Source organism: Ictidomys tridecemlineatus, chromosome 7 (assembly GCF_052094955.1).
Source record: "Ictidomys tridecemlineatus isolate mIctTri1 chromosome 7, mIctTri1.hap1, whole genome shotgun sequence".
Taxonomy (NCBI): Eukaryota; Metazoa; Chordata; class Mammalia; order Rodentia; family Sciuridae; genus Ictidomys; species Ictidomys tridecemlineatus.
The window spans coordinates 52,106,834-52,132,049 of record NC_135483.1 but is presented as its reverse complement, the minus strand read 5'-3'; the positions used below and the strand labels follow the sequence as shown (position 1 = coordinate 52,132,049).

At 37.4% G+C, this 25,216-nt stretch overlaps 1 protein-coding gene across 1 annotated transcript in view; it reads left to right on the top strand.

Annotated features, from left to right (window-relative positions):
- The first annotated feature begins 774 nt into the window (after window positions 1–774).
- The window catches only part of Stmn2 (stathmin 2), a 52,380-nt gene continuing 27,938 nt past the window's right edge, over window positions 775–25,216 (top strand). The window contains exon 1 of the mRNA XM_005341358.4: window positions 775–1,004. Within this exon, the coding sequence (XP_005341415.1) occupies window positions 986–1,004 (19 nt within the window). The 5' untranslated portion in view covers window positions 775–985. The remainder of the gene's footprint in view (window positions 1,005–25,216) is intronic.

Below are 25,216 nucleotides of genomic sequence, written 5' to 3'. Positions count from 1 at the left end.
CCCTGTCTTTGTCTTTACTAAACTTTCAATGTAATGAGGCGTTTTTTTTTACATTGCCTTAGGGAAGTCACTAAAATTTCAATCTGTGCAATCCTACACCCTCCCCAGGGAAGCATGGCATCCACTGATGGCTCCCCCAATGCCCTGTTACCAGATGGACAGAATACAGACATAGGAACTATATCACTCTCTTCCACCAGGTCCCCATGTGAAACATGCGGTAACTACTGTCCCTATTCCCAAGCAGCCAACAGCCCCTTACTCTGTGCCAAAGGAAGAAAACACCAGGCCTCCCTCTCCTGAGTTCAAAGACACCTGAGTCCAGATATAGGGAAGAAAAAAGATCAATAATGCAAGTCTGCTCCAAGCTGCCACTGCAGCCAGACATAGGCTACCCCTGAAAGTCGAGAATCTTCCAAGGTCAGCCCAAAAGTGAAAAAGAAAACATGAAAAGGTAAGAACATGGATTTTTTCATTCTTCAGAATATTTGTGAGGACTTCTCAGGCTTGTGAATCCCTTTCTCTTTTTTATGTCTATTTGTGCAATGAAACGTGTGAACAAAGTCAAGCCTCCTGGTGCACAGGTAGGCACAGCCCAGTTCTTAGCTCCTAGGAGGATTCTAGGCTAAGGCGCACTCTACTTGGACTGTACTATCAGGCCCCCAAAACGGGGGGAGCTGCCAGGGAAGGACTGATTTCCATTTCAAACTGCATTCTGGTACTTTGTACTCCAGCACCATTGGCCGATCAATATTCAATGCTTGGAGATTCTGACTCTGCGGGAGTCATGTCAGGGGACCTTGGGAGCCAATCTGCTTGAGCTTCTGAGTGATAATTATTCATGGGCTCCTGCCTCTTGCTCTTTCTCTAGCACGGTCCCACTCTGCAGACTCAGTGCCTTATTCAGTCTCCTCTCTCGCTCTCTCCGCTGCTGTAGCTGGACCCTTCGCCTTCGCCACCGCTCAGCATCTGCACATCCCCTACAATGGCTAAAACAGCAATGGGTAAGGCATCGCGCCTCGTTCTCCCTCGGCTCAACCAGGAGCTCGCCTCTCACCTTCTTGCTTAGAGCTTTGAAGGCATTCGGAGATATTTTATAAAGAAAAATACGTTAATGGTAACAGGAGCCAGGAAGGTCGGAGGTAGCTCTGGGGGAGGTGGGAGGGCAAAAAAACGGGAATCCTTGAAAATCTAAAGCGAAGGATTTCTTTAAGAAGATAGAAGCAGGTAAGTTGCCCTCTCACACATAAGGAATTTACTTTTTCATATTTAAAATTAAAGCAATTGCGAGGGGAGCGGGCTCCCTTAACTGTTTGCCTTTAATGGGTTAAGGGGCATTTGGGAAAGTGCTTTGTAACATCCTATATTTCTTCTGTAGTTAAAAAAGGAAATGGGAAAGGGATAGAGGAAAGGTTGAGAGAAAGGAAAAAGAAAAATGCAAAGTCAAAGCGGTCCCATCTAGGCTGTTTGAAAGATGGGTGGAGACGAGGTGGGGGAGGAGGACAGCGGGCACATTTTATGGTATTGTCTCGTTGGAAAAACCGCTAGTCCCGGGGCGCGGTGCAAGGAGGTAAGGGAGCAGGGGGAAGGGTGGGAGTAGGACCTTTCCTTTGTTTTAGGAAAAAGGACGGGAAAGAGAGAGGAAGTCGGGGAGGGCGTGGAGGGCGCGGGTGGGCAGCTGCAGGGGCGGGGAAGCGCGCTGCGGGGAGGGGTAGAGGGACCGGGCTTAGAAGGCGCCGGGGTGGGGTTTCTTTGTGTGCCGACCAACAGTCCCCGGGGTGGGGGGGTGGGGGGAGGCACCTGCAGCGCTGGGCGCACAATGCGGACAGCCCCACCCTGTGCGGAACCGTGTGGGCCCCCACCCCTAACCCCCCGCCGGTTCTGCTTCTTCGGTGGATGAGGGCCGAGTGCGGAGCGCAGCGCGACACCCAGGAGCCCAACCCTGCGGGGACGGCGGCGCCACGCCCCGCCCGCACTCCGCACTCCTGGCTCTTGGCCCTAGCTTCCGAAAGAGACTTGACCACTGACCCCACCCGCCCCACCGTAGCCTCATTGTCTGTTTTGGGGAGGAAAGAGGAGAATGGATTAACATTTTTTCTTTCCAGAAACACATTGAATAGGCTGTTTCAAATCACAGAAAAAGGCTTCTTTGAACTCCTTTGATCCTTTTGAAGAAAAGCTTCTGGAACCTAGAAATGTGTGCAAATATACGGATAAAGATATATAAACGTAATATAAAGCAAAGAGGTCAAAGTCTTAAGTTGGGCGACTGAAATTTCTCTTTTGTGGGTTTGACAGGGCGAACTGCCGGCAATTTCATAGGTTTAACCTATATCAGAGAGACCCAACAAGATTCCGGATCCAAGGCCTTAATTTCCCAATAGGTCTTGCGCTTCCAGTGTCCCATGGTTCAGGAGCTCAGTGATCTGGGGTAGACAGGCTGGGAGACCCCGGAAATCTGGAGGTGGCTGGAAGCACCCTTCCCCCAGGACCTGGCTGCGGGCTGCAGAGAGGGTAAAAGCTAAGGAAAAGGCTGGATGTGGACGGCTACGCCCTGCCCCACCCTTCTCGCCTAGCTGGGAAGACCTCAAGCTCAAGACTGGAGGGGAAAGGGAATCTGGGAGGGGCCGTTGACAGGTCGAGGGTCCCGGGACCCTTTTTTCCAGCCCCGCTGTCCAGATCATCCCAACTCCTTTGGGGATGTGCAGACACCTGGCGTGGCTCTCAGTCCTGGCGCGGAGCCCCTCCCAGCCAGTTGGGTGGCTCTGCAGAAAAGCTGATTTGAGCCCCACCCGGATACACAAAGGCGCAGCCCCACCCCTCCAGGCCTTTAGACCACAGAGGTGACCCCTTCCCTAGGGTGCGGAAAGGTTTCTGTTCTCGCCCAACCACAGCCCACGTAGAGTTCAGGGACATTTTCCCCCTAACCCAAAACCACAATCCACCCTCAGTTTTCTCCGATTTCCCAGGATGGAGACCCGGTAGAGAGTATCTAGTTCTAGAGACCCTCTGTCCTCCAGTGGGGCGCGGCTCAGCCCCACCCCTCCCAGCTGGGGCCTGAAGTCGCCGGCAGTTGGCCGGGTGGGGGCGCACGTGGAGACTGGGCGCGTGGAGCGCTGCCAGCCCTGCAGAGCCTCCCGCCGCGCCCTGCGCACCCCTCCCTCTCCAGAACTGGGCGTTCGCCCCCGCGGGAGCATCCCCAGAGACTGGTTTCTGCGCAGTGTCCTGAGCTACTCCCGTTTGCCAAAATCCGCACTTCTCCCGCGTGGAACCTTTCTGAGAAAGGAGGGTAGGAGCGATCTTGCTCAATGCTCTTCACCCCTACTGAGAGGTTTCTGCTGCACAAGATGTCTACAAACTGTTCATCATCAGTTTTATTATTTCAAATCAGCATTATCATTCCGTGACTCTGTAGCCTTATTTGTTCTCATTTGTTTATAAGAGACTGATTGCTTTTGGTGAAGGTTTAACCCTTGCACTCACTTTTCGTCCATTTTTCTCTCGCCCTTCTTTTCCTCCCCTCTCTCCCGGGGGAAAAAAGAAAAAAAAAGATTTAGTCCCTAGTTGCTCCTTTAGGTTATAAAGCAAATATATATATTTGACTTCCTGTTGGGATTATGTATGTTCATGTGACTGGGATATATATATTCAGGTACTTGGAAAGGGCAGGGTCTGTGTACTAGCGATCGCTGGAAAATTCTCCAGAGATTGTTTGTGGCTGCAATGGGTGAATATTATATAACTATGATATGCATGAGGTTATAGCTGTAAACATATAAATATAGGCTATGCACAACATTTTCACTGTTTTTCCCCAAAACTATTCTTCCAACTGCTGTTCTTGATAATGGTCTCATTTATATGCTGAAATGAGAATCGTAAAATGGTAGCCACAATCTAATAAAAATCTCTCCCCAAATATGGCAAATGCAAAGATCATTTCTGCCATAATCAAGCGGCATTTGCAAATCATGAAAAGAAACACTACCTCTACAATATTAATAGATTTTTGCAATCATTCCAATTTCAAAGCATCACCAGAGTGGCTTCTTTTTTCTTTATTCATTAAACAATTATTGTATTCAGCATGATTGAACTAAGTAAATATAATATTACCCTTCTACGTGAATATATAAGTATATATATCTGAAGATTTTGATTGAGATTAAAATCTCAAAGGATAAAACTGAAAGAGAAAAGTAACATCAGTTAGTCACATATATCTACCAGATGAGTAAGCTAAACCTGCAGTAAGCACTGTGACCCAATGTAGCACATTGCCACTTGCTAGTATAATAGATCTGATGTCTATGAATGTTCAAATTCCCTGAAAGTATATTTTTGAATAATAATTGATTGGATGATTTGAGATATTAAAATCTAGAACTTTGTTAGATCAAAATTCACAATGATTTTTCAATATGACTTAGATTTGTAATATGTTATTCTAGTCTAAAGGAGAGAAAGGTATTTTTACTAACAAAACAATGCTTCTGCTCTTAGTCAGTAAAATTTTAGGAAGATATTACTTGTTTCATTAAAAAGTTTAATTACTTTTGGTTTTTGATTTTTATTTGTTAATGGCTAGATTGCGAGATAAGCATGTGATTATTTGACACAATATCATCAGATCATTCATTATCAGGATAAAAATGCTGCAAACTACATATATTGAGATTCAAGAAATGCCCTCTCAGAGAGCCATAAAGCTGATTCATACAATAATAGTTTTCCTCTTTATAATTTAGGATCAAAATAGTCACTTAATTCTGTGAATATATAATTGTAGCTATCAAGCAGAATTTTTAAGTAAAATCTGAATAACTAAAATGAAATGAAAGATTAATTAATTACATATTGAAGTGAAGGTTTTGTCATTGATAAATCCAGGCCATGTTTAGGAAAATTACTGATTTGTCAATTACTGTTGATTTTTATTTCAACTGAATAAGATGGACTATATACTCCTCCAGGTCAGTAGCTCCTTGCTCCTGCAAGCCTGGATGAAGCTGGCCTCAGAGCAAGTGGAAGCCAAGGCACATACTGGACCTGGGTGTGGCCAACCCCACAGTACTGATAGCTAAACCCAGCTAACACTAATTTCCTTTTGGTTGTGGAAAAACATACATTATTTATTTTCACAAGATCTATGCCCCTATAATAAAAATTCAAGAAATATGCCAGAGCAGAGGAAAATACTGTATTAGTTAGCGACCCAGTTGTTTCTAGAACCTAAACAGCTCTTCTTGATTGTCTCAGTTGGAAGACCTTGGCATCTGCATTAACTTTCACTCCACTAGAGGGCAGTCAAGTTCTCTAAAGAAGTAGATGATTTAAACCTAGCTTCAAATATTAACTGTTTAAAGTCTTTTCTTTTATTGGGAACTTTCAAATGTTGGTTCAATAAATTAGTATTGTGCTTTGCCCTAGTGAATGAAAATGGTCTGTCTGTTTTACACTGAGATAAAATGAAATGAATGATCATAATCTGCAAGTAAGCTACAGGCCTTGGTTAATTATTGCATTATGATTTTCCTTTCTAGTTTCATTACGTTGTTTTTATAATATAATTTATGTTATTTCTGATGTTTGGTAGTGAGTAAGTAGCAGAGAATGTCAGTATTATTAGCAAAATTATTAAGGAACAGAATGTTTTCATATTTAAATAAAGAAATAAATTAAAATTGTTGTTTACCTATTTCTTTATTTAAATGTGCCTCATGTTGGGGACACACCTAATATTTGAGTCTCCACCCTCAGGGAAAAAAAGTCTTCACTTCAATATGTAATTAATTCATTTTTCACTTCATTTTAGTTATTCAGGCTATCTTGATAAAGCAAGTAGCTATAGTGTGGAGAGGGATCCTGAAACCTATTCCTATTTCCCATCTTCTATTTCTCTTTTCCACTTAAAAGATGGCTTTTCAAACCAAATATAATGTGATTTCAATCCAGTTTTTTAAAAACTATCAAGTATTTTCTTGTTATAGTTTCTATTAGTTTAGTAGAAAATGGATGTTCATCTTAAAGAAGAAAAGGATAAGCACAATTTCTAGTATCATCACTTGTGAATTTTTCTCATGTTTGCATTAGAAGGAAAACTATTTTTCTCTTATATTTATGTAACCATAATCTACCTGTAAAATATTTAATAATGTCATATTGTTATATCCCTCATACTTTAATGCATATATGAATTATCTGATTTTCATTAAAGTACAAATTTTAATTTGTTGTGCCTGGGATGAGTACAGACATTCTGCATGTTTAACAAGCTCCCAGATGATTCTGATTCTGACCATCAAACCATCAATTTAAGAATTATGATATTTGTGTGCCCCTCATAACTACCTTCTATTATGTCTTAACAAGTTTAAGTTCATGGCAATCTTTACAAAATATTTCACTTCCAAACTCATGCATACTTAGGGATTTAATTCCTCTGAGGATTATGTGTTTTGTGTCCTCTCTCTTTCAGGTAGATTTTTAAAATATATTTATATTGCAGAATTCAACAAAAGACCTTCAAGAGGAATGTAAGGAAAATAAGGAACTGTCTGTGTGTGTATGTGTGTATGTGTATCTGTCTGTCTGTGTGCCTGCCTGCCTAAAAAATGAATGCAGCTTGTGGCATAGTTGAAAAAGAATGAGAAATAGTAATGTTAGCTTACTGTTATTCACAAACGATACGCAGAATAAAAGTTCAACCCCCCACTTTTTGGATATGGGAAAATGTTTGTGACCTCAGATTGAAACTTTTCACCACAAATACTTCACATAATGAAGAACTTAAAAGAGGAGTGAGCCACACTAACTTTATAGTTTTATCTCATTATTTATCAAATTATCCTAACAGAGTGTTTCTTCCTGGGTACCACGAAAGAAAATTATTAAGAATTTATTGATTATGGAAGTGTATTCAAAAACAGATTATTTTTTCCTTCTGCTTACTTAATCCAACAGAGGACCCCCATTATTCAATACTACCCTTCTAAGGAAGTCAATTAGAAGGGGAAAACGTGGGTCTTCAAGGAATATCATCAAAAATATCATAACTCACTTATCCCACACAATTGTTGGCTGACTATGCAAACATTACCACATTTCTGGAAGTGTTGACCGGCAAAAATCATACTGTATATAAAATGTCTCAAATTAGAAATACAGCATTTTCCAAATAATGCATTAAAAACATAATCCCAAATAAAAAATCTGGGCCCAGAGGTGGTAGAATATGCTGTTACTCAACATGAAGTTGGATAAAGTCTCAAGGTTATCCATTCCTTTCTTCTTGTTTGTTGTTGTTGTTAACAGTTCATTTCAGGGTCTCTCAGAAAATGAGAAACTTTCAATGGTTGCAATTTCTAATTACATTCAAAGAAATACATGCTAATACAGCATTACAAAAGTAATGTGTGTTTTAAACATTTAATCCTGACACTCTGTCACAGCTATATGTAAATTTCATTTGGAGATGTCAAAAATCTAAACTTGAAGACCTTTGAACCAAAAAGTCTCCCTAACTAGATGTTTAATCAACAATTGTCTTGCAATGTTGCTTTAAGAATCATTTTCCTGGTGTAATAAGTACCAGAATCTCTGCAAGTAGTGATTGTTTTGTTTTGTTGTTGTTGTTGTTTTGTTTTGTTTTGTTTTTCAGTACTGGGGATTAAATCCAGGGGTGCTCTACCACTAAGGTAACATCCATCCCCAGCCTTTTGTATTTATTTTGAGACAGGATCTCCCTAAGTTGCCCAGGCTGGCTTTGAACTTATAATCCTCCTAGTTGTTGAGGTTACATGCATGCACCACCACACCCAGCTAAAGAAGTGATTTTTTTTTTATTTATTGAATTTAACCTCTATCTATTTAACCTATAATTTAACCTCTAACATGGGAGGGACTGTTCTGAGCAGTTTGCAATTATCGACTGTGTTAATCATCTAACAATCCTAAGTAGGAGGTCCTATTACAATTGAGGAAACAGACATGGAAAGAAGACGTGACTTGCCCAGGCCCTGTGCTTTCCGATTCTCTAGCTTTAACCTATACCTGCTAGTTTCACATCTATTGCTTGTCAAAAGTGCTCCCACCATAGGCATCAGACCTGACACTGCCATCTTGTTAACAGGCCTGAGAGGATCTCGTCCTTTCCAAGCTCAAACTCACTTTCAAGATGAAATGCTTTCCAACATGACTGGTTTTAATAGCTAACCTGGAGCTTATTAAACTAATGAGCGTGGATTAGTCTTTTGGGTAAAGATAGCTGTGAGGGGTTTGTAATGTATGGAACACGACACTCAGGGTAGCATGGCAGCCACTCGGATGTGAACAAACTGGGATGATGAATTGTGGAGAAAGAAGCTGGCTTGATCTCATCCAGCTCAGGCTCGCTAGCACATTTCAGAATGGATCCTAACTCCTCCCACAACCCCAGACAGTTGATCTTAATAACTGGTCTAATAAAATAAATTTAGAATTAAAAGAGATATATAGCACGAGCATCTGCATTGAATATAACTAGTAGGTCTAGAGGATTCTCTTATTACCTCAGAAGCAGACAGTCAGGCGAGATCTGTGGGAAGGCTCAGAATCCCTTGTGAAACATTTTTAATTATGTTTAATAAAAGAATCAGGCCCTGTCATTTGTCAAGGAGACATTTGCAGTAGTAAAACCTGTGTTTATAATAACCCATTTTTATTAATCATGATTAAAGATAACATTTTGTGTACATTTGTTCTCACAAAACACTTTTATGTGAATGTAAAGGTTAATTAATGCATTTCAGTGCTCATTTTGCTAGTCATCTGGAAATATAGCTTTCCTAGGATTTGTACTTAAGAGAAGCCACACATTATACTCTAAAACCACAGCGGGGCTGGGAACATAACACAGTGGTAGACCACATGCCTAGCAAGTTCAAAGCCCTGGGTTTCATCCCAAGCATAATGATGATGATGATGAAAATAATAATAATAATAATATAAAACCATAACATAAATATTTTAGGTTTTTTTCCTCACTTGTAATGTTGTTAACTTCAAAACTAAAATATTTAACACTGAAAAAAATGCTTCCAATTTTGATTTTGTGACAAGAAATAGACTATTATAGTTCTCAAATGACATATTAAAATAATTTTTTATAGAACAAGAATATTGTCCAAGACTGAATTCTTTTTACAAAAGCATAAAAAGCAGTGTATATAAGAGTACCCATTTAGCAGTTGGAATAATTGCATTTCAGATACTATAAACTAGAGTTTGTACATTCTCCATGAGTCCAAGCATTTTTATAACAATAGATCATCCATGATATTAATCTGTCAATCTTTTAGTTGCATGTCTTTATATCAGGGCAAAGAGAATTAAATCAAATTTAAATCTAGTCCCACAGATATTTTTAAAAGAGATCAACTATTTCTTTTGGAATATTTTTTCCTATGAACTGCATACATAAAGTTTAATTTCCATTGGGGAAAAAAACTGCTCACAGTAAATCTAACAACAGTCTTCTAGTTCTGGTGTCCTGGTTAAGTAGGAATGAAACTCACCTGAAAAACTCCATTTTATCCTGTATTGACTGTTACTGACTCATTGCAGCCTCCCTGGGAATCATGACTTCAGGATACCATTGTCTTTACTGCTGCAACATTTTCATTAATTTCCAACACAAACATCTATCTTTATGTGAGTTTAGAGTAAGATACCCATTAACATCTTCCTCTTGGTAATTTTACACATGAGAAATTACCAAAGCCAGTTCAAATCTTTTTTGTAATAGATCATTCCTGTTATTTTAAAAGTCATCTTTTCATTCTACTTCTGAACAACTTTTTTCTTTTAGAGTTTTTTTTTAAGAGCACATAAGCATAGAAGATTGGAAATTAAATAAATAAAATTTAAAAAGGAAAATAGAACAGCACCATCTATCTATATGGGATCCTGTTGTTTCTAGAAAACATTTTACTTGTCTCATCTTTTTAAATCTCCATATAGTCCTTGTGAGACTGGCATAGTATACATGTTACACTATTTAAGGATGAGTAAATTTCAGTTCGAAGGGTTTACTTAATCAAGTTCACATATGGTAAGCTTCAGAGCCAATACTAGAAGAAAGTTCTAATAAAAATAGATCAGGTAGGTTTTAATATAGGTAAGACATAGATATAAAACTAATGAAGTTTAGCACTCAATCCTCTGTCCTATTTTCAGGCAGGAACAGTGAGGAAAGCTATACGCTAGGCATATTTGTCTCTAGTCCAAAATCATTAATAGTTAATGTCAGTAAAATAAAAATAGATTTGAATGCCGGCTCTGCTTTACACAGAGATTTTCTAAGATTGACAGCTGCCATCCCAGGCCACTACTTATAACCTTTTCCTTAAAGAATCTTGGATTTGGGAAAAATTGGATAAGGATGGAAATAAAATTTTGAGTGAGTTAATTGCTTCTGTTCCAGAGCTGCAAGGTATTATAAGAATATAAATAAACATGGTCTTCACACTTGGGGAATTGAGTCTTAAGAAAATGAGATCCTGTACATATCAAAAACTTGAGCGGCAGTAATGGAAGCTCTTAACTATAGGGTTTTACCATTTTGATAATTTTGTAATAACTTTGATTAGGAAGTACTAAGATCCAATCCAGCCAGAGGATTGTTTAGTTACACTTCTCGGATTTTCTGAGCATCAGCAGCACTTATGGAACTAGGGCCATTCTCCCAGAGGTTCTGAGTCCATGGGTCTGAAGTGAGGAATTTGCATTTCTTACTAACTCCCAGGTGGTGTTGGCCTGGCTGGTCCAGAATCATTTGGAGGAAGCTGTACAGTGGGGACCAATGGGGAGCACAGGAGAGTGTGGCCCCCCCAGGGGAAGAATTATGATCTCTGACTTACTCTACAAAAGGACAGAGCCCAGCAGCTCTGCCCCTCTCCACCAGTGTCAATGCTATGCTGAAGGAGGAGCCCCGGAGCAGGATCTGAAGCCCTGAGTTTCCATCTTCACTCTCACTAACTTGGGCCAAGATTTTCTTTCCCTGTATCTCTAATTCAACACCAGTAAAACAACCTGTCCTTATTAGAGGGTCACAGTCAGAAATGAGGAAGTGAATTTGAAAGTGATTATTATCGTTCAAGTGCTTTATAAATACAAGGGCTTGAGTTCTTTACTATTAGATATAATAACTGAAATTTTTGGTGGAAATACTGTGCATGCCTTTAAAATGAGTAAAGTGGGAACAAGAAACATAGAAAGTAAGTCATCTGGCTTTGAAAAGTACTTTCTAAATGCTGAAAAGTGAACTAAAATGTTGATTGAATCTTTTAGACAATAGCATTTGACATTTTGAAGGACTTCTGATTAGAACCCCTCGAGGCCTATGTAAATAGATATTTAAGCTTGTTTCTTCGATATCTTCTCCCTAGAGTTCAAATCAGAAGAAGCAAATAACTCACCCAAAGTTTTATTTCCATCCTTATCCAATTTTTTCCAAGTCCAAGATTCATTAAGGAAAGGGTGATAAGTAGTGGCCTGGGATGGCAGCTGTCACTCTTAGAGAATCTCTGTGCAAAGCAGGGTTACCCGAGGCAGTAGACACAGAAAATATGAGAGGGTTAACCAGCCAGAAGCAGCTCTCCTACCCACTTTGCTTCTGGTCCCATGTTTGCCTTTTGATGGGACCACGTTGGCACTCTGCCCTCTTGAGTCGGCGTCCTTGAGACTGTACAAGCCCTACTTAGACGAAGTGACCCAGGCCCAAATGTTCAAGTATGCTGAAAGCTTGGTTTACAGCAACTTGTCCAAAGAATTCAAAACACTATGAAAATTAAAAAGCACTTCTATAAGTTCTCCCAAAAACGCTTAGGTAGAAACTGTTCCTGTTCCGGCTTAAGAACTGTAGCAGAGTAGTAGTGGGTGTGGGGATTAGATGGCTGTGGCATTGAACCTGCTTTACTGCTCACCTCCTGGAAATCTTTGAGCAAATAACTCACCATTTCTATAGTACAATTTTCACCATTTTTAAATGGGGGAAATAATGCCCAAGTCACATAGTTGTTAGGAGGATTAGGAAAGCAATTGAATATTAAGAAATTGATGATAAAAATATTGATCCCCTTCCCTAACTCCCTAAATGAATAATGAAAATACTAAGTAAGTACAATAAGAAGTGAAACATCTCAACATTATGTTAATTTCTTCATATAATGACAAAGTTATTAGAAACCTTGGAATTAAGGAAATAATCACTAACCTTCGATGCTTGGTGGCAAGAGTTGAATACAGCTGCCAATGTAGCTACTGACAAATATAATATGAGACGTCATATTCAGTAGAAATAAATAAAAATTGATTTCAGAGGCATTAAAATACAAAAGTATATACTCAGAGCACTTTGAAGAGTAGGATAAAGGGGAATTACACCACACACACACACACAAACTCTCGTTCTGAAAATATTCCCAACCCATCAATTTGATCCAACTCTTTCATCTCAGCTCACCTGACTGATGCATAATTTTTCATTCCCACCTGTCCATCTCCTTCCTGCCTGACATCCTGTCTCCTACTTGCATTTTCAACATTCCTCTTTCAGCGAGGTATCTTCTTTCTGGGCTAATTCCAGGTACCTCCTTTTCTGAATCTACTTTGCCTTCCTGTTCACCCATTACTGGATGAGCATAATAAAGACCCAAGAGCCATACAATACCAACAGAATATCCCTGAAATGACTGCTAGAGAAAAGGATTTCATATTATTCTCCCAGTTGTGCATGAAAGTAATACCTTTTCAATCATTAGTGTTTCACATACCAATCAATAATCTATTACCGGTTTTTTTAAAATCTATAAGGAGTTAGCAAAATATAATTAGAACAAAGGTATCTTGAAAAATCAAATTTGTATTCATCTGGCATCTGACTTTGCAAAGGCTTAAGGAAGGATAATTGACTATCAATATAAAGAGGCATATTAAGCATTTTGTTTTTTCTTTAAAACAGCAATTTATATAAATGTATGGTACATAAACTAAGAATTATATTTATGACATAACTGCATACTTAATTAGAGAAATAAATGCTTCTATTGACAAGTATAATATTTTCCTTTTTCAAATTAGATATTGTTGATGATATACCTGCATATTAAAATGCTCAATATTTTTTTCACATTTATAAGCTATAAAATACGATGGTAAGATATACACCTACTTTCTTATAAATATATAGACATGGGAAAATGACAGAGTAAGAACTTTATATGAAAAGCTCACTATGATTCAAGTCTTCACAAGGTCATAAGATATTGCAGGAGAGAAGGATAGGTCAGCTATGAAGAAAATGTAGCCATTCTCCTCACTTTAAAAAATATTTAATACCAAAACACAAAGACAAAAAGAATTCCATCTCTTCTATCAATGACACTTGATTTTTAAAAATCTAGTAATACAATAAATAAGATGAAATTAGTACTTTCCAGGTTGAGAGCAAATTCAGGAAATACTGAATTAAGCAGCTTCAGAAAACTGGGTTGCATTTGTTGAAGTTTTTCTTAAAATAAAATATCAATAACTGCACAGTTGCAATATGTATTGTTCATGAATTGTGACAAGTTGTATTATAACTCATCTAAGGTAAGAAATGCAAAATATATTATGTTTTATATAATATATAAAATGTGTAAAGTATTATATAATATAAATATATAATACATAAATTATATATAAATATGTGTAAACTACATATTTATATATTATATAATATAATTTATATAATATGCTATATATAATAATGTATTATATATAATTATACATAATTTTATATTATATAACTATAGTATATAATATAAAATATATAATATAAATTATACATATACATATATATCACTTAGGAAAGAACATTGGACTTTGTGTTCAGTTTACATAACTGAGAAGAATAAAAACCTGCACACTTAAACAAATTGCAGAGATAAAATACTGCTTCTGACAAATAGCAAATAGTCATGAAGTTATTCTACCCAAAAAAACTGGCAACCAAGCCAGGAAGCCTCCCTGGATCCTGGCTGGCCAGCTGCTTCTTCTCTGTTTGATCAAACTGCATGAAATTCATTTTTCCTTTTTCTATCATTTGCCTATTACTTATGCCAATTCCAGGCAAGGGAGGGAGGTCTTTGGGCTTCATTTTTAATGAAGTTTTAATGAAGTTTAAATGTAAACTGTGAATACATAGGATGAGAGTTCTTTCATTTATATTTATGACATAACTGAACTGTGGCAACATAGTATGAGGATAATCGGCTGCAACATCAAAAGGATTTCTCGGAGTTGCTTCTGAGTCATGGCACACTCTCCAAGACAGAACAGCATCAAGTGACCTGAGTCCAGCTTTCCTTGATCTTTCCTTGCTGTGAATTCTTGGGAGTTTATTATCTAACAACAAATTTGGCATTTAGCTATGTCATATCTTGTTAAAAGTTTTTTCTCTTATCTCCCTGTAGTTTATTCTTGTCTCTTACTGTGCATGAGCCAGTTACAAGTTGCAGGTCTCTGTGCACTTTTTTCCATTCAATTCTCATGGTAGCTCTGAAACCAGTTTTGTTATCTCTATTTGATAAGAAGAGCAAGAATAAAGCAAGGGAAGTTATGTGACTTGCTCTGGATCACAAATTCAGAAGCCAGGTTTCCAATCTATCACTCTGCACTGTACTCCAGCTTCCTCGTCTTAAGCTAATTTTATTTTTTGTTTCAATAAAGACATTTCTTTCTCTTATATCCAACTATATGGAGAGCTCCTTTAAGCCCAGATACAGTTTGAACTTACTTTGTTTTCCCCAGGGCACATATGGGGCTCTCAGTGATGACACTGTTGGCTGTTATGTATTAGACACTGACTATGTGAAGTATGTTCCATGCCAAGAACCTTATAAGGAGTATCATCCACATTTTTACAGATGAGAAAAGGAGGACAGTATAGTCACATGCAGGCTACTAGTGAAAGGGCCATGATTTGAAATAAAGCAGTATGACCCCAGAGCCCATTTGTTAACCACTACATATGGTCTCCTTGGATAAACAGTAAGAGCTCTGGTTCTGTCAAGTGGTTTTATGATAAGGGTGAAATAAGTAAGGGAAAGAAGCAGGATTATAAGAAATAAAAATCCACACACTTTTCCTTAGCCAAGCCCTTTAAAACTTTAAAAGGTCACTCTCAAAAAATCATGATTCATTTGGAGACGATTAACATTTATTAAGGATATCTTACATCAGTACAGCACTTAAATTTTTCCATCCATTACCTGGCTCATTCCTTAAAATAATTCCCTACCCTCCTTTGTGCATGATCTCTTATTCAAAAGGTTTAGTAAGGCATCTAAAGCTGGGTATCTACCCCAAGCTGGAGCACAAATATTCAGTTCCCACCAATATTCTCTCCCTTACCTTTGGGTAGTATTTACTCACCTCTAGTCATTATAAAGAGCAGCATTAATTCACCTGCCTCTTTTGTCCACCCAGCACAAAGAATTGGTTGTTGATGCAAAGCTGCATAGAATGATGGAAATAGGTGAATTTTCTTAACGTGTGCCTGTAAACCAGGTAATTCTAGTCATACCACTAACTGGTGTCTTAAAAACCTATCGACAACCTACCGGTAGGGGACAAGGGCCAAGGAAGAAAAGGCTACTTGAAAGTACAAAAACACCAGCCTGTGGCATAATGTAAAGCTAGTGAATTTCATGGAGCTAAGAGCTGAGCTCTATTTGGCTCCCATCTGGGATTATGAAACCCTACCCTAAACTTAGTCTCTATGAGGATGTCAACTGGATCACTAATAGAATCAACAGCTATCCTTTGCCTCTGAAGGATTCCCCCCTCCCTCCTCAGCAACACTGGATAAGCTAACTGCTGCACAGACTCACATACAGGGGAAATACAGAAACAGTAAAGCTCTTAAACACCTTCCTCACTCTCAAAAAACTTAAAGAGTTAGGAAGTAACGACCAGCAGCAAACAAAGCAATTGAGGAATGAGGGCTAACCTAGGTGCATCTATCCAGGAAGAGGACTGTCCTGGACGACATGTCACCACAAGGCTTTTGCAATGGAAACCATTTGAGATGGATTCTGTTTCTGGGGATATACAAACCCAGACTCTTGAACTGCAGTCTCAAATGACTGGAGGCATTTAGGAGTCGTCCCTGAATCTGAGTCCAAATGACCTCTGTCCTGTTCTACCTATTATAACTCTGTTAAATTTTTGGAGATATGAGCAATGTTCCAAACCACAAATTATTTTTATGAATAATATTTAGGCTGGATAAGTCCAGAGGAAATAGAACATAAAGGAAAACCAATATTGTGCCTTTAGGTAGTTTGGATTTCCAAGTTGTGGCTTTTTTTATGCCAAATTCTAATTCACATATTTCTCTGCAGGTCAAAGACTTGATTTAATTTTTTTCTTCACTTTTATTGGAAATGTTTATGACTGATAAACATGATATTTTCTGCCACAAATAAAATAAACTACATAAACTCTTTCAGTCTCACTCAACCAGTTAAACCAACATGTGATCCTTCTCTTAAAAATGACTCTTACAAATTCAAGGAGAGTTCCAGATGGCATCCAAAAAAGCTTATATTTTATGCATCACTCTGCCTCACTGTGAGAAAAAGAATATTTGAAGCCAAAAATAGGCCTTTCGTGTAATATGAGGGAAAGTAGAATTTGCCCTGATAGTTTAATAATTTGAAATTCAAGACAAGCTTTGCTCATGAATCATTTGTCACATTAGATATAATATTTTATGTCTATCATGTAAATGGTTATGAAATACCAAGATTCAGAAAAAAGAAATAATTTACAAAGCAGAGATATGAAGATTAAGTTTCCCTTTTCTTTCATATGAGGCATAATAAAATGATTTGTCTAAAATAAGGTAAAGAAAGCTCTTACCGCAGAAAGCACAAAAAGATGAATATGTATGTAATGGGAAAATTACTTAAAAAGCAAAATTTGCTAAATTTGTAGAATCATAGAATCCTAAAGCATTGAGAGACTAATTATAAATGAGAAAAAGGAGTCCAGAAATGGTAAGTGACATGATCAAGGTCACAGAATAAAAGCATCTGAAGTCCTCAAAGTCCTTAAAGGTTATTTAAGCCAATCACCATCTGTTGCTTATTTTCCTATCCGTAGCAGGAGATTAATCCAGATTTGTGCTTCTATCTAAGATAGAAGCAAACACATTTTCATAGTTTTTTTAAAACTAAAGGGAAGTGCAGTTTTTCACCAAAAATTTTGTAACTGAAGAGATTCTGAAAGTATTAAAAATACACATGTATGGCAATGGTTAGAAGAAGAAGCAACAAGGACCACACTTAGGGTTCATCCCCCAAATTAATACCCAAACTTGAAGCACGGTATTCACAGACTGAGGACTGCCCTTCCCAAGAGGAATTGAAAAATATGACCCCTTTAAAGTCTGCTCTAAGTGCTCTGGAAGAGAGAATAGACTAGAGGGGTCTCCCACAAAGCAAGAGTTTTGTTGTTTTTTTTAATTACCCAGTACCAAAAATATACAAGTTCGTTTAGAAACAGAATTTAAAAAGTCCAATATCAGATTAAAATACTGATTTTCCTTTAAAGGAAAATCCAGTCCCATCTCTTTCCCACTTTGTTTACCATTCTGTCCCTGCTCCTGCCACCACTTAACCAACAACAACCCCCAAAGGGAGGGGGAACAGGGTTATAGAAAAGGGTTTTAGGTCTGATTGCTTTGTCTATAAATTGAAAATATCATTAGAAGATTTCTACTGCTCCTTCCAGGTACAAGATGCTATGGCTGGTGATTCTAATTGCACAAGTTAAAATGCAAACTTATTAATAGTCTAAACTTATCTATATTAATGAACTGAAAGTAACTTTTTGAAAAGGTAATTTTTACCAATCCAAATAAACCAGTTCCTCTTCACAATATATTTCCTCAAGGTGCGAGCAAATGTCCCTGATCTCACTGAAATTCTCATTCATCACTTTATAGACATTTGATTCCGTATCTTGACTTTTTGTTAATAGTGCTGCAATGAACTTAGGAGTGCAGATGTCTCGAAGTACTGATTTTATTTTCTTTAAATACATAACCAGAAGTAGGATTCCCGGATCCTACTATTTTTAATTTAGGAAACTCTGTACTGTTTTCTGTAATAGCTGTACTAATTGCATTACACTGTTGGTGTAATGCAATTAGTACAACAGAAAAGCAAGCCTTTTCTCCCACATCCTTACTAACACATGCTATCTTTTGTCTTTTTTTATAATAGCCAGACTAATGGGTGAGAAGTGGTATCTCATGTGGTTTTGATTCGCATTTCCCTGATGCTTAGTGACAGTTGAACATTTTTGCTCATTTACCTTTTGGATTTTTGTATGTCTTCCTTTGACAATATGTGAAAATGGTCACTTCTTAAAGCTTTTATCTCCAAATATCCAGACAAACTAGATTCCTTGGCATATGCCTGTAATCTCAGCTACTCGGGGAGCTGAGGCAGGAGAATTACCAAGTTTGAGGCCAGCCTGGGAAACTGAATGAGATCCTGTCTCAAAATAAAAAGACACAGGACGTATATCTCAGCTATAGCGCTTGCCTACCATGCTTAAGGACCTAGGTTCAATCCCTAGTACCACAAAAATAATCATCATCATCATCATCATCATCATCATCATCCAGGGGAAAACAATAAAATAAAATTTGGAAAGTTTATCCTAGACTAAGTTGCCTTTTATATTTTCATCCTGTTTGTCACATAAACGGGATGACGCAAACCAACTGTAATGCAAAGTCCTCAGATGCATTGCTTACTTGCTCTGTATGTTGCTTTATATTCCTGGCAGAAAATTATACTAAAATTCTAGAGTATTATTTGATGGGAACTATTTCAGAAAATGAGTACTCACATGACAAAGCCTGAAGTCACATTGGAATTCCAAAATGCAAAAGCAATGTTCAGTGTCATATCTGGGTTAATCTGAAGAATGCCCTTTTCCCTATTCAGCTGTCTCTAAAATGGATGCTGAACATAATTGCATCGTGGAAGCATCAGTAAGATGCTCACCCCAGGCTCTGTCACTCTCGAATGCTGCCAGAGTTGCTCAAAACAAAATCACTGCTTCTGCTTTTTTGACATAGATAGTTATAAACCTTGACAGTATTTATATTTCCCACTTTTAAAAAGCATGTGTATATATTTGTGTGTTGTATTCATTTTATTAAACACAAAATTTTCCACAGAACATGTGACTAGCAAACTTACAAGACTTTTTATCATTCAGTAGAAAATCTTAACCAACTATTCACTTTTGCACCAGGTACACCAGCAATTTTTCAATGAACAGTTAACACTACCATCAATGTGATTTTGAAAACCCATCTTTTAGGACACTATTGAGTAAATGCTACATATTTTGCATTTTACGAAGTTTCATTGAAGGAAACCCTGGAATTCTCCTTAGGTTTAGGTAAACAAGAAAATACCAGCTCCTACACGAGAATTTCATGACCTTTATCTGAAATACTTATCTTCTATTAATTATTTACATACCATTCGTTTCCTAGGAAAACATTTAGGAAGACTACCATAAGTATAATTTGTACCAGATAACAATTCTATTTTGTAGAAACCTGATAAATATTGTTTGTTGATAACACTAAAATAATTATTTTATTCATGAGTATATTAAAAACCATCGTACATGGGTTTTCTACTACACACTCAGAACTAAAACAGTGATGTGGATCTCTTCTGATACAGTGAACCCTTGTGCCAGTTTAAGGAAGTAGAAATTTACATGCAAGAAGAAGTTTACATGCAAGAAACGTGCTTCAACAAATATGCGTTGAACTTTCAGCAACTTCCAGATTGATAGAGGAATTAAATCAAAATATAACTGATAGGGCCTGTCGCAGAAATTGCTGCAGCGTCCCTGTTCAATTTCAGTCTGTTTCTTCCCCGTGTTCTTTATAAATTAGCATATTCCATTATCTGAAGATAGTCAACCCCATCCTGTGATGATAAATAGGGTTCCTTTGAACTCATTAAGTGTATCTTCAGTATTCAAACCACTGGTTAATTCAAATGAAAAAGTCACCTGGCCCATGAACTGAGATAAAGTCTTCTGGATTTTACCATTTTTTTTCACTGTGATAAAAGTCTTGCACTTTCCATCTCTGAAAGTTCCTGCTTTCACTGAGAACATAATAGGTAATCTACTATATATAGCCTTCCTTGAAGTCACACTAAATTCTAAAATTCATGTGAGGTAGAATCCAGGGTTTACTTTCTGGAGAAAAGCTATTACAACAAGTGAGCAAGAGACGAACGTCCTTATTATTGGTGACCAAAACATTTGCCACTCTGGATATTGACTCCACAAATGCAACAATCGTTCTGCATAAGAAATGTCAGTTTTTCTGATTTATGAATGTGAGCCATGTTCAGCCATTTTGGAGGATCAATCCAGAAAATGTAATAGCAGCCTTTAGCAAGAGCCTTCTGGCTCAGGAAACTACAGAAGGAAAAGCAAAGTCACCCTTAGAGCGATTTCTCTGTAGCCAGATGAACAGACAGGTTTTAATATCTTGGCTTTGCCTCATTTTAAGTCACAACCAACCTAGCTGTTACTTCAAGGTTTGTTACTGCTATGTAGAAGCATTTAGGGGATTGGGAAGGGGAGAAATCCCTCTACGCTTGGCGATAAAATCTTGACACAGAAGCAGATTCAGTACTAATAGTCCTTTAAACTACAGTATAGTTCCAACTACAGTTTAGTCTCCATCAAGGACTATAAGAATTTCTTTCATCAGGGGAAGGAAAAAAAAAGACAAGACCCTGCATGATGTATTGGAGCTCTCATTAAACACAGCAGGAGCTTTAAGGAATCAAGAGTAAGGTGAGATCCAGGTCGGGACAATTTACTGCTTTTATTATAGTGTTGATCACAGGAACTGATTCATGTCATCCAGTTTCTTTTCCTTGTCACCATTTTACTGAGGCCAAAAATCCTTTGAATTGAAATTTAAGAGGCTTGTATGTTTCTGTAACACCCAGTGATGGGTTGTACTGTTTTAACCTTGCTCAGTGTCCTTTTATTTGATTGGATAGCTATAGCCTACAGAAAAACTGAGATGCTTTGGTTGGTCAAGATATGAATCTTTCAAAACTTCGCTATCTGAAGAGACCATAATTCTTTGTAGTGAGGGATGTGTTGAATGAATGCAGATTGAATCTAATTTTATGCTAAACCAATTAGCATTACATCACCACAGCAGAAATATCTAGAGCATTACCTCATATCAGTGATTTTTCTGGGATGTTAAAATAAGCCTTTAAATCTGAGTGATTTATTTTTCTTTCTAAACGTTACATCTTCAGTTACATATTCATCAACCAAAATATTTTTATGCTCCAAATCTGAGCCACTATTGTATGTAAGTAGTATTTTCAACAAAATTATGTTATTCACTTTCATCTTTAAAGAAAAATATCACAGTGATGGAAGTCCCAAAAATATTTTTAAATAAGATGACATACCTGAGTAATCATCATCATCATCATCTGACCTTCAGTTCTAGGACTCCAAAGCAGGCAAACTACCAAACACAGATACAGCGTGGTCACAATCCAGTTAAAACAAGCACCAGACAGAAGCTTAAATTTATGAAATGAAAAAAGAAAAAAAAGTACCTAAAAGAGCTATAGGTAGCTAATTGCTCTCTATGTTAAAGAATCAAGTAGTGGGGAAAAGAGAGAAAGGACGGGGGAAAAAAAGAGCAGCAGTGTAACAGGTATAGTCCTAGCTCTTTTAGAATCAATTATCAGAGAGTGTTGTTTCTCCCGTTGTTTGTTGACCTTTGAAATCCTTGGCACCTACCGCCAGGGAAGTAGTGTCCACAGTTATCACCCCAGAGTGCCTGGGTGACAATATTCTTCCTTGAAAAAAAAAAATGGTTTGTGATTGTTTACATAAATTAGTAAGTTTCAAGCAAAGGACTTTTGTCCTTTTTTGTCCTTTTATAAGGAGCCATGCAAACTTAATTGCTGTAAAACCAAGCACAAGAGATCTGCATCCTACATTTTATAGCATTTGACTTTATCCTTGACTATCTCCCCAGAGATGTTTCAAAAGAAATTTAAGTTGAATCCAAAGTGACTCTTTGAGACTTGCCAAGAAAACCTCCCTCTTAGACTAATTAATGTGACATCAAAGAACAAAATAAAAGTAAAAAGAAAAGGAAAAGGCGATGTGCTGAGAGACCCCAGGGACTCTTCCGTGGCATCCACCTAAAACACAAGCCATGGGCAGCCATCCAGTCTTCCAATGCATCCCTGTGGTCTCCAAGAATGTCAATGTGTCAGGACAAAGAACCCCGTTCAGATATTTCCTCCAAGACTAGTGTATCAATGACATTTCCAAAGTATTATCAGCAAGAAGTCTAAAACAGTTAACTCATTTTTCCCACTCAACATAAAGCAAAACTAAGGAATCAAACAGTGGCACAGAATGAATAACAAGAAAAAAATGTTGATGATACACCAATTACAAATTAAATAAAAACAAAACAATATGTATGAGAACTCAAATGAATGGTTCTTCCCACATCAGCCAAATGAAGTGGAAAATTGAAAAAATTTAAGCCACTTCCTTCTAATTGTTTGAGCCTTTAAAAATAATGGAGCATAATGTCATCACTAATATATATTATTTTCTTCTTAAAACAAGATCTATATAAAATTGAGATGTATTTGAAAGTGAGCAAACAGCTCAGAGTTTACATGTTTAAAAGAATTGGGGAAATGCATGTGTGTGTTTCTGTTTTTTTATTTTACCAAGTATGCAGATCTCTTTACTGTCTTAATCTATCCCAAAATCAAAGCTGATTATTGAAACTGTATATTATTTTGAGAAACTATTCCTGAGATATCTAGCCATCTCTGTAACCAATATGTATTACCCAAGTATGACCTACATATCAGAAACTTTATAGAGCATGTAACATCCAGCCCTCTGTATCCATGGGTCTTGCATCATAGATTCAACCGTGAATTGAAAATATTTTTTAAACATTCATCTGTACTGAATTTGAACTTGTAGACTTTTTCCTTGTCATTATTTCTAAAAAATACAGTATAACAAATATTTTTATTGCATTTATATTGCTTAGGTATTATACGAAACCTAGAGATCATTTAAAGCATTCAGGAAAATGTGTGTAGGTTATTGGCAAATACGATATCATTTTATTTTTTATTATTTAATTCATACTGGTTCATTGTAGTTACACAGAATAGCTGGTTTCATTGTGGAATATTTGCACATACATATAACATACTTTGATCAATTTCATTTCCTAGTATACCGTTGTATATAAAGGACTTCAGCATCCTCAGATTTTGGCATTGAGAGGGTGGTCCCAGAACCAATCTGACATGATACCAAGGGACTAAAGTACAATAGTCATTAAAGTACCTAGGCATTACAATAGTCAATGACTCACATGTGGGAATTAACTAAGGAGCAAATGCCAAATAAAACTGGAAAGAGAAAAAAAGCCTTATGACACTTTACCTTAACAATCAATATGACACTTTAAAAATTAATAAAAAATGTTATTCTTGTTAGAAATATTGTGGACAGTGAAGACGATGGCAAAACATCTGAGCAAATTATTGGAGGAGTGAAGAGTATTAAGAACAAGGCAGAGAGTCAGACAGGCCTACATTCAAAGTAAACATCACACTTCAAAATCCATCAGACTTTAGACACATAGTTCAAACTCTCTTGAGTCTTTTTTTTCCCCCATCTGTCAATTTACACTAATTATAGTACCTTTCTCATAGCATTGTGGAGATGATTAAATGAGATGCATGCAAATGCCCTCATACATTGTTTGTGCTCAATAAAGAGTCTCTGTTACTATATAACTCATGGTTCATTGTAGCCATTTGGAAGAATGGATTAGTACAATTAGTGTTTACACATCATTAGGTTAAGTGACTATTGCTACAGAACCATTATACTTCATGTGGGATGAATTTTAAAAGAATTCACCAGAGAAATGCACTTAACACCCAAACATTAATAGTTAATAGCAAATGCAACCAACCATTTAAAAAAAGTGTTTGGAATTACCTATCACGTCCCACATTCTTGCAAACACATTCAACATTGCTTGGTATTGGAATGTAGTGAGAAGATCAATATGCGTTGTTTTCTATATACCCGTAAAGAAATGGTTGTTCAAAGTATGGAAATATCAGTGGTGAAACCTTATTAGCGCATTTCTCATAGTCCTTTGCATTTGCCGGAGATTTCTTTTGTAGCTAATTTTTTTAAATATCCAAATTATTTATATCTCACTGCCGAGCCCTCATCCTGTTTTCCTCTGATCAAACCATCTAACCAGCCTCATCTTAGGGACACTTTCTCTGGAAAACGTCCAGGGATCTTTCACACTCTTCCCTCCTCACTCTTAGAAACTTATCCCCAAATTCAGTCATTCTTTCCTACCTGCTCTTCTTTCATGAGGTCTCTGCTTCTTCCTTCCTCCCCCTTTGAATCCTAAGCCACACTGCATTCCCTGCCCACTCATTTTCATTTGTTTCTTGATGTGCCTCCTGATCTATCCTGCATAAAAAAGTCAGAAAAAAAAATCTTTCCAAAAAAGAGGATCCTGTGAGGTCTCTCCTCCTATCAAAGTGTTCAGAAGCTCCCTATTGCTAAAATGATCAGAATGGCTGAGCCAGGACACTTTGGGCAGTGAACGGCATTACAGGCAGGTGCCCATTTCTTGTATCCTTACATGACAGAAAGAGATTGAGGTAGCTCTTTGGCCTTTTATAGGGAAGCCATTTCTGAGGGCTTTGCCTGGATGACCTAATTACTTTGTAAGACCTTGCTTCTAAATGCTATCATGTTGGGGATTAAATTTTAACATATGAATAAGACGAGGGGAGTTGATACAAACATTCAGGCCAAAACAGTCAAGATTATTCATCATGCCTGGGGCTTTGTGTGTGTTGGTCCCTGACAGTCTCTTCACTAGCTTCTCAAGCATAGTTAGAGTCATGGTCTTACTGAACATTACGAATTTAATTTCCAAGAAACTAAGGACAGATGTTGAAGAACATTCTCTTCAGTAGAAATTCATTAAATTCAGCAGAAATTC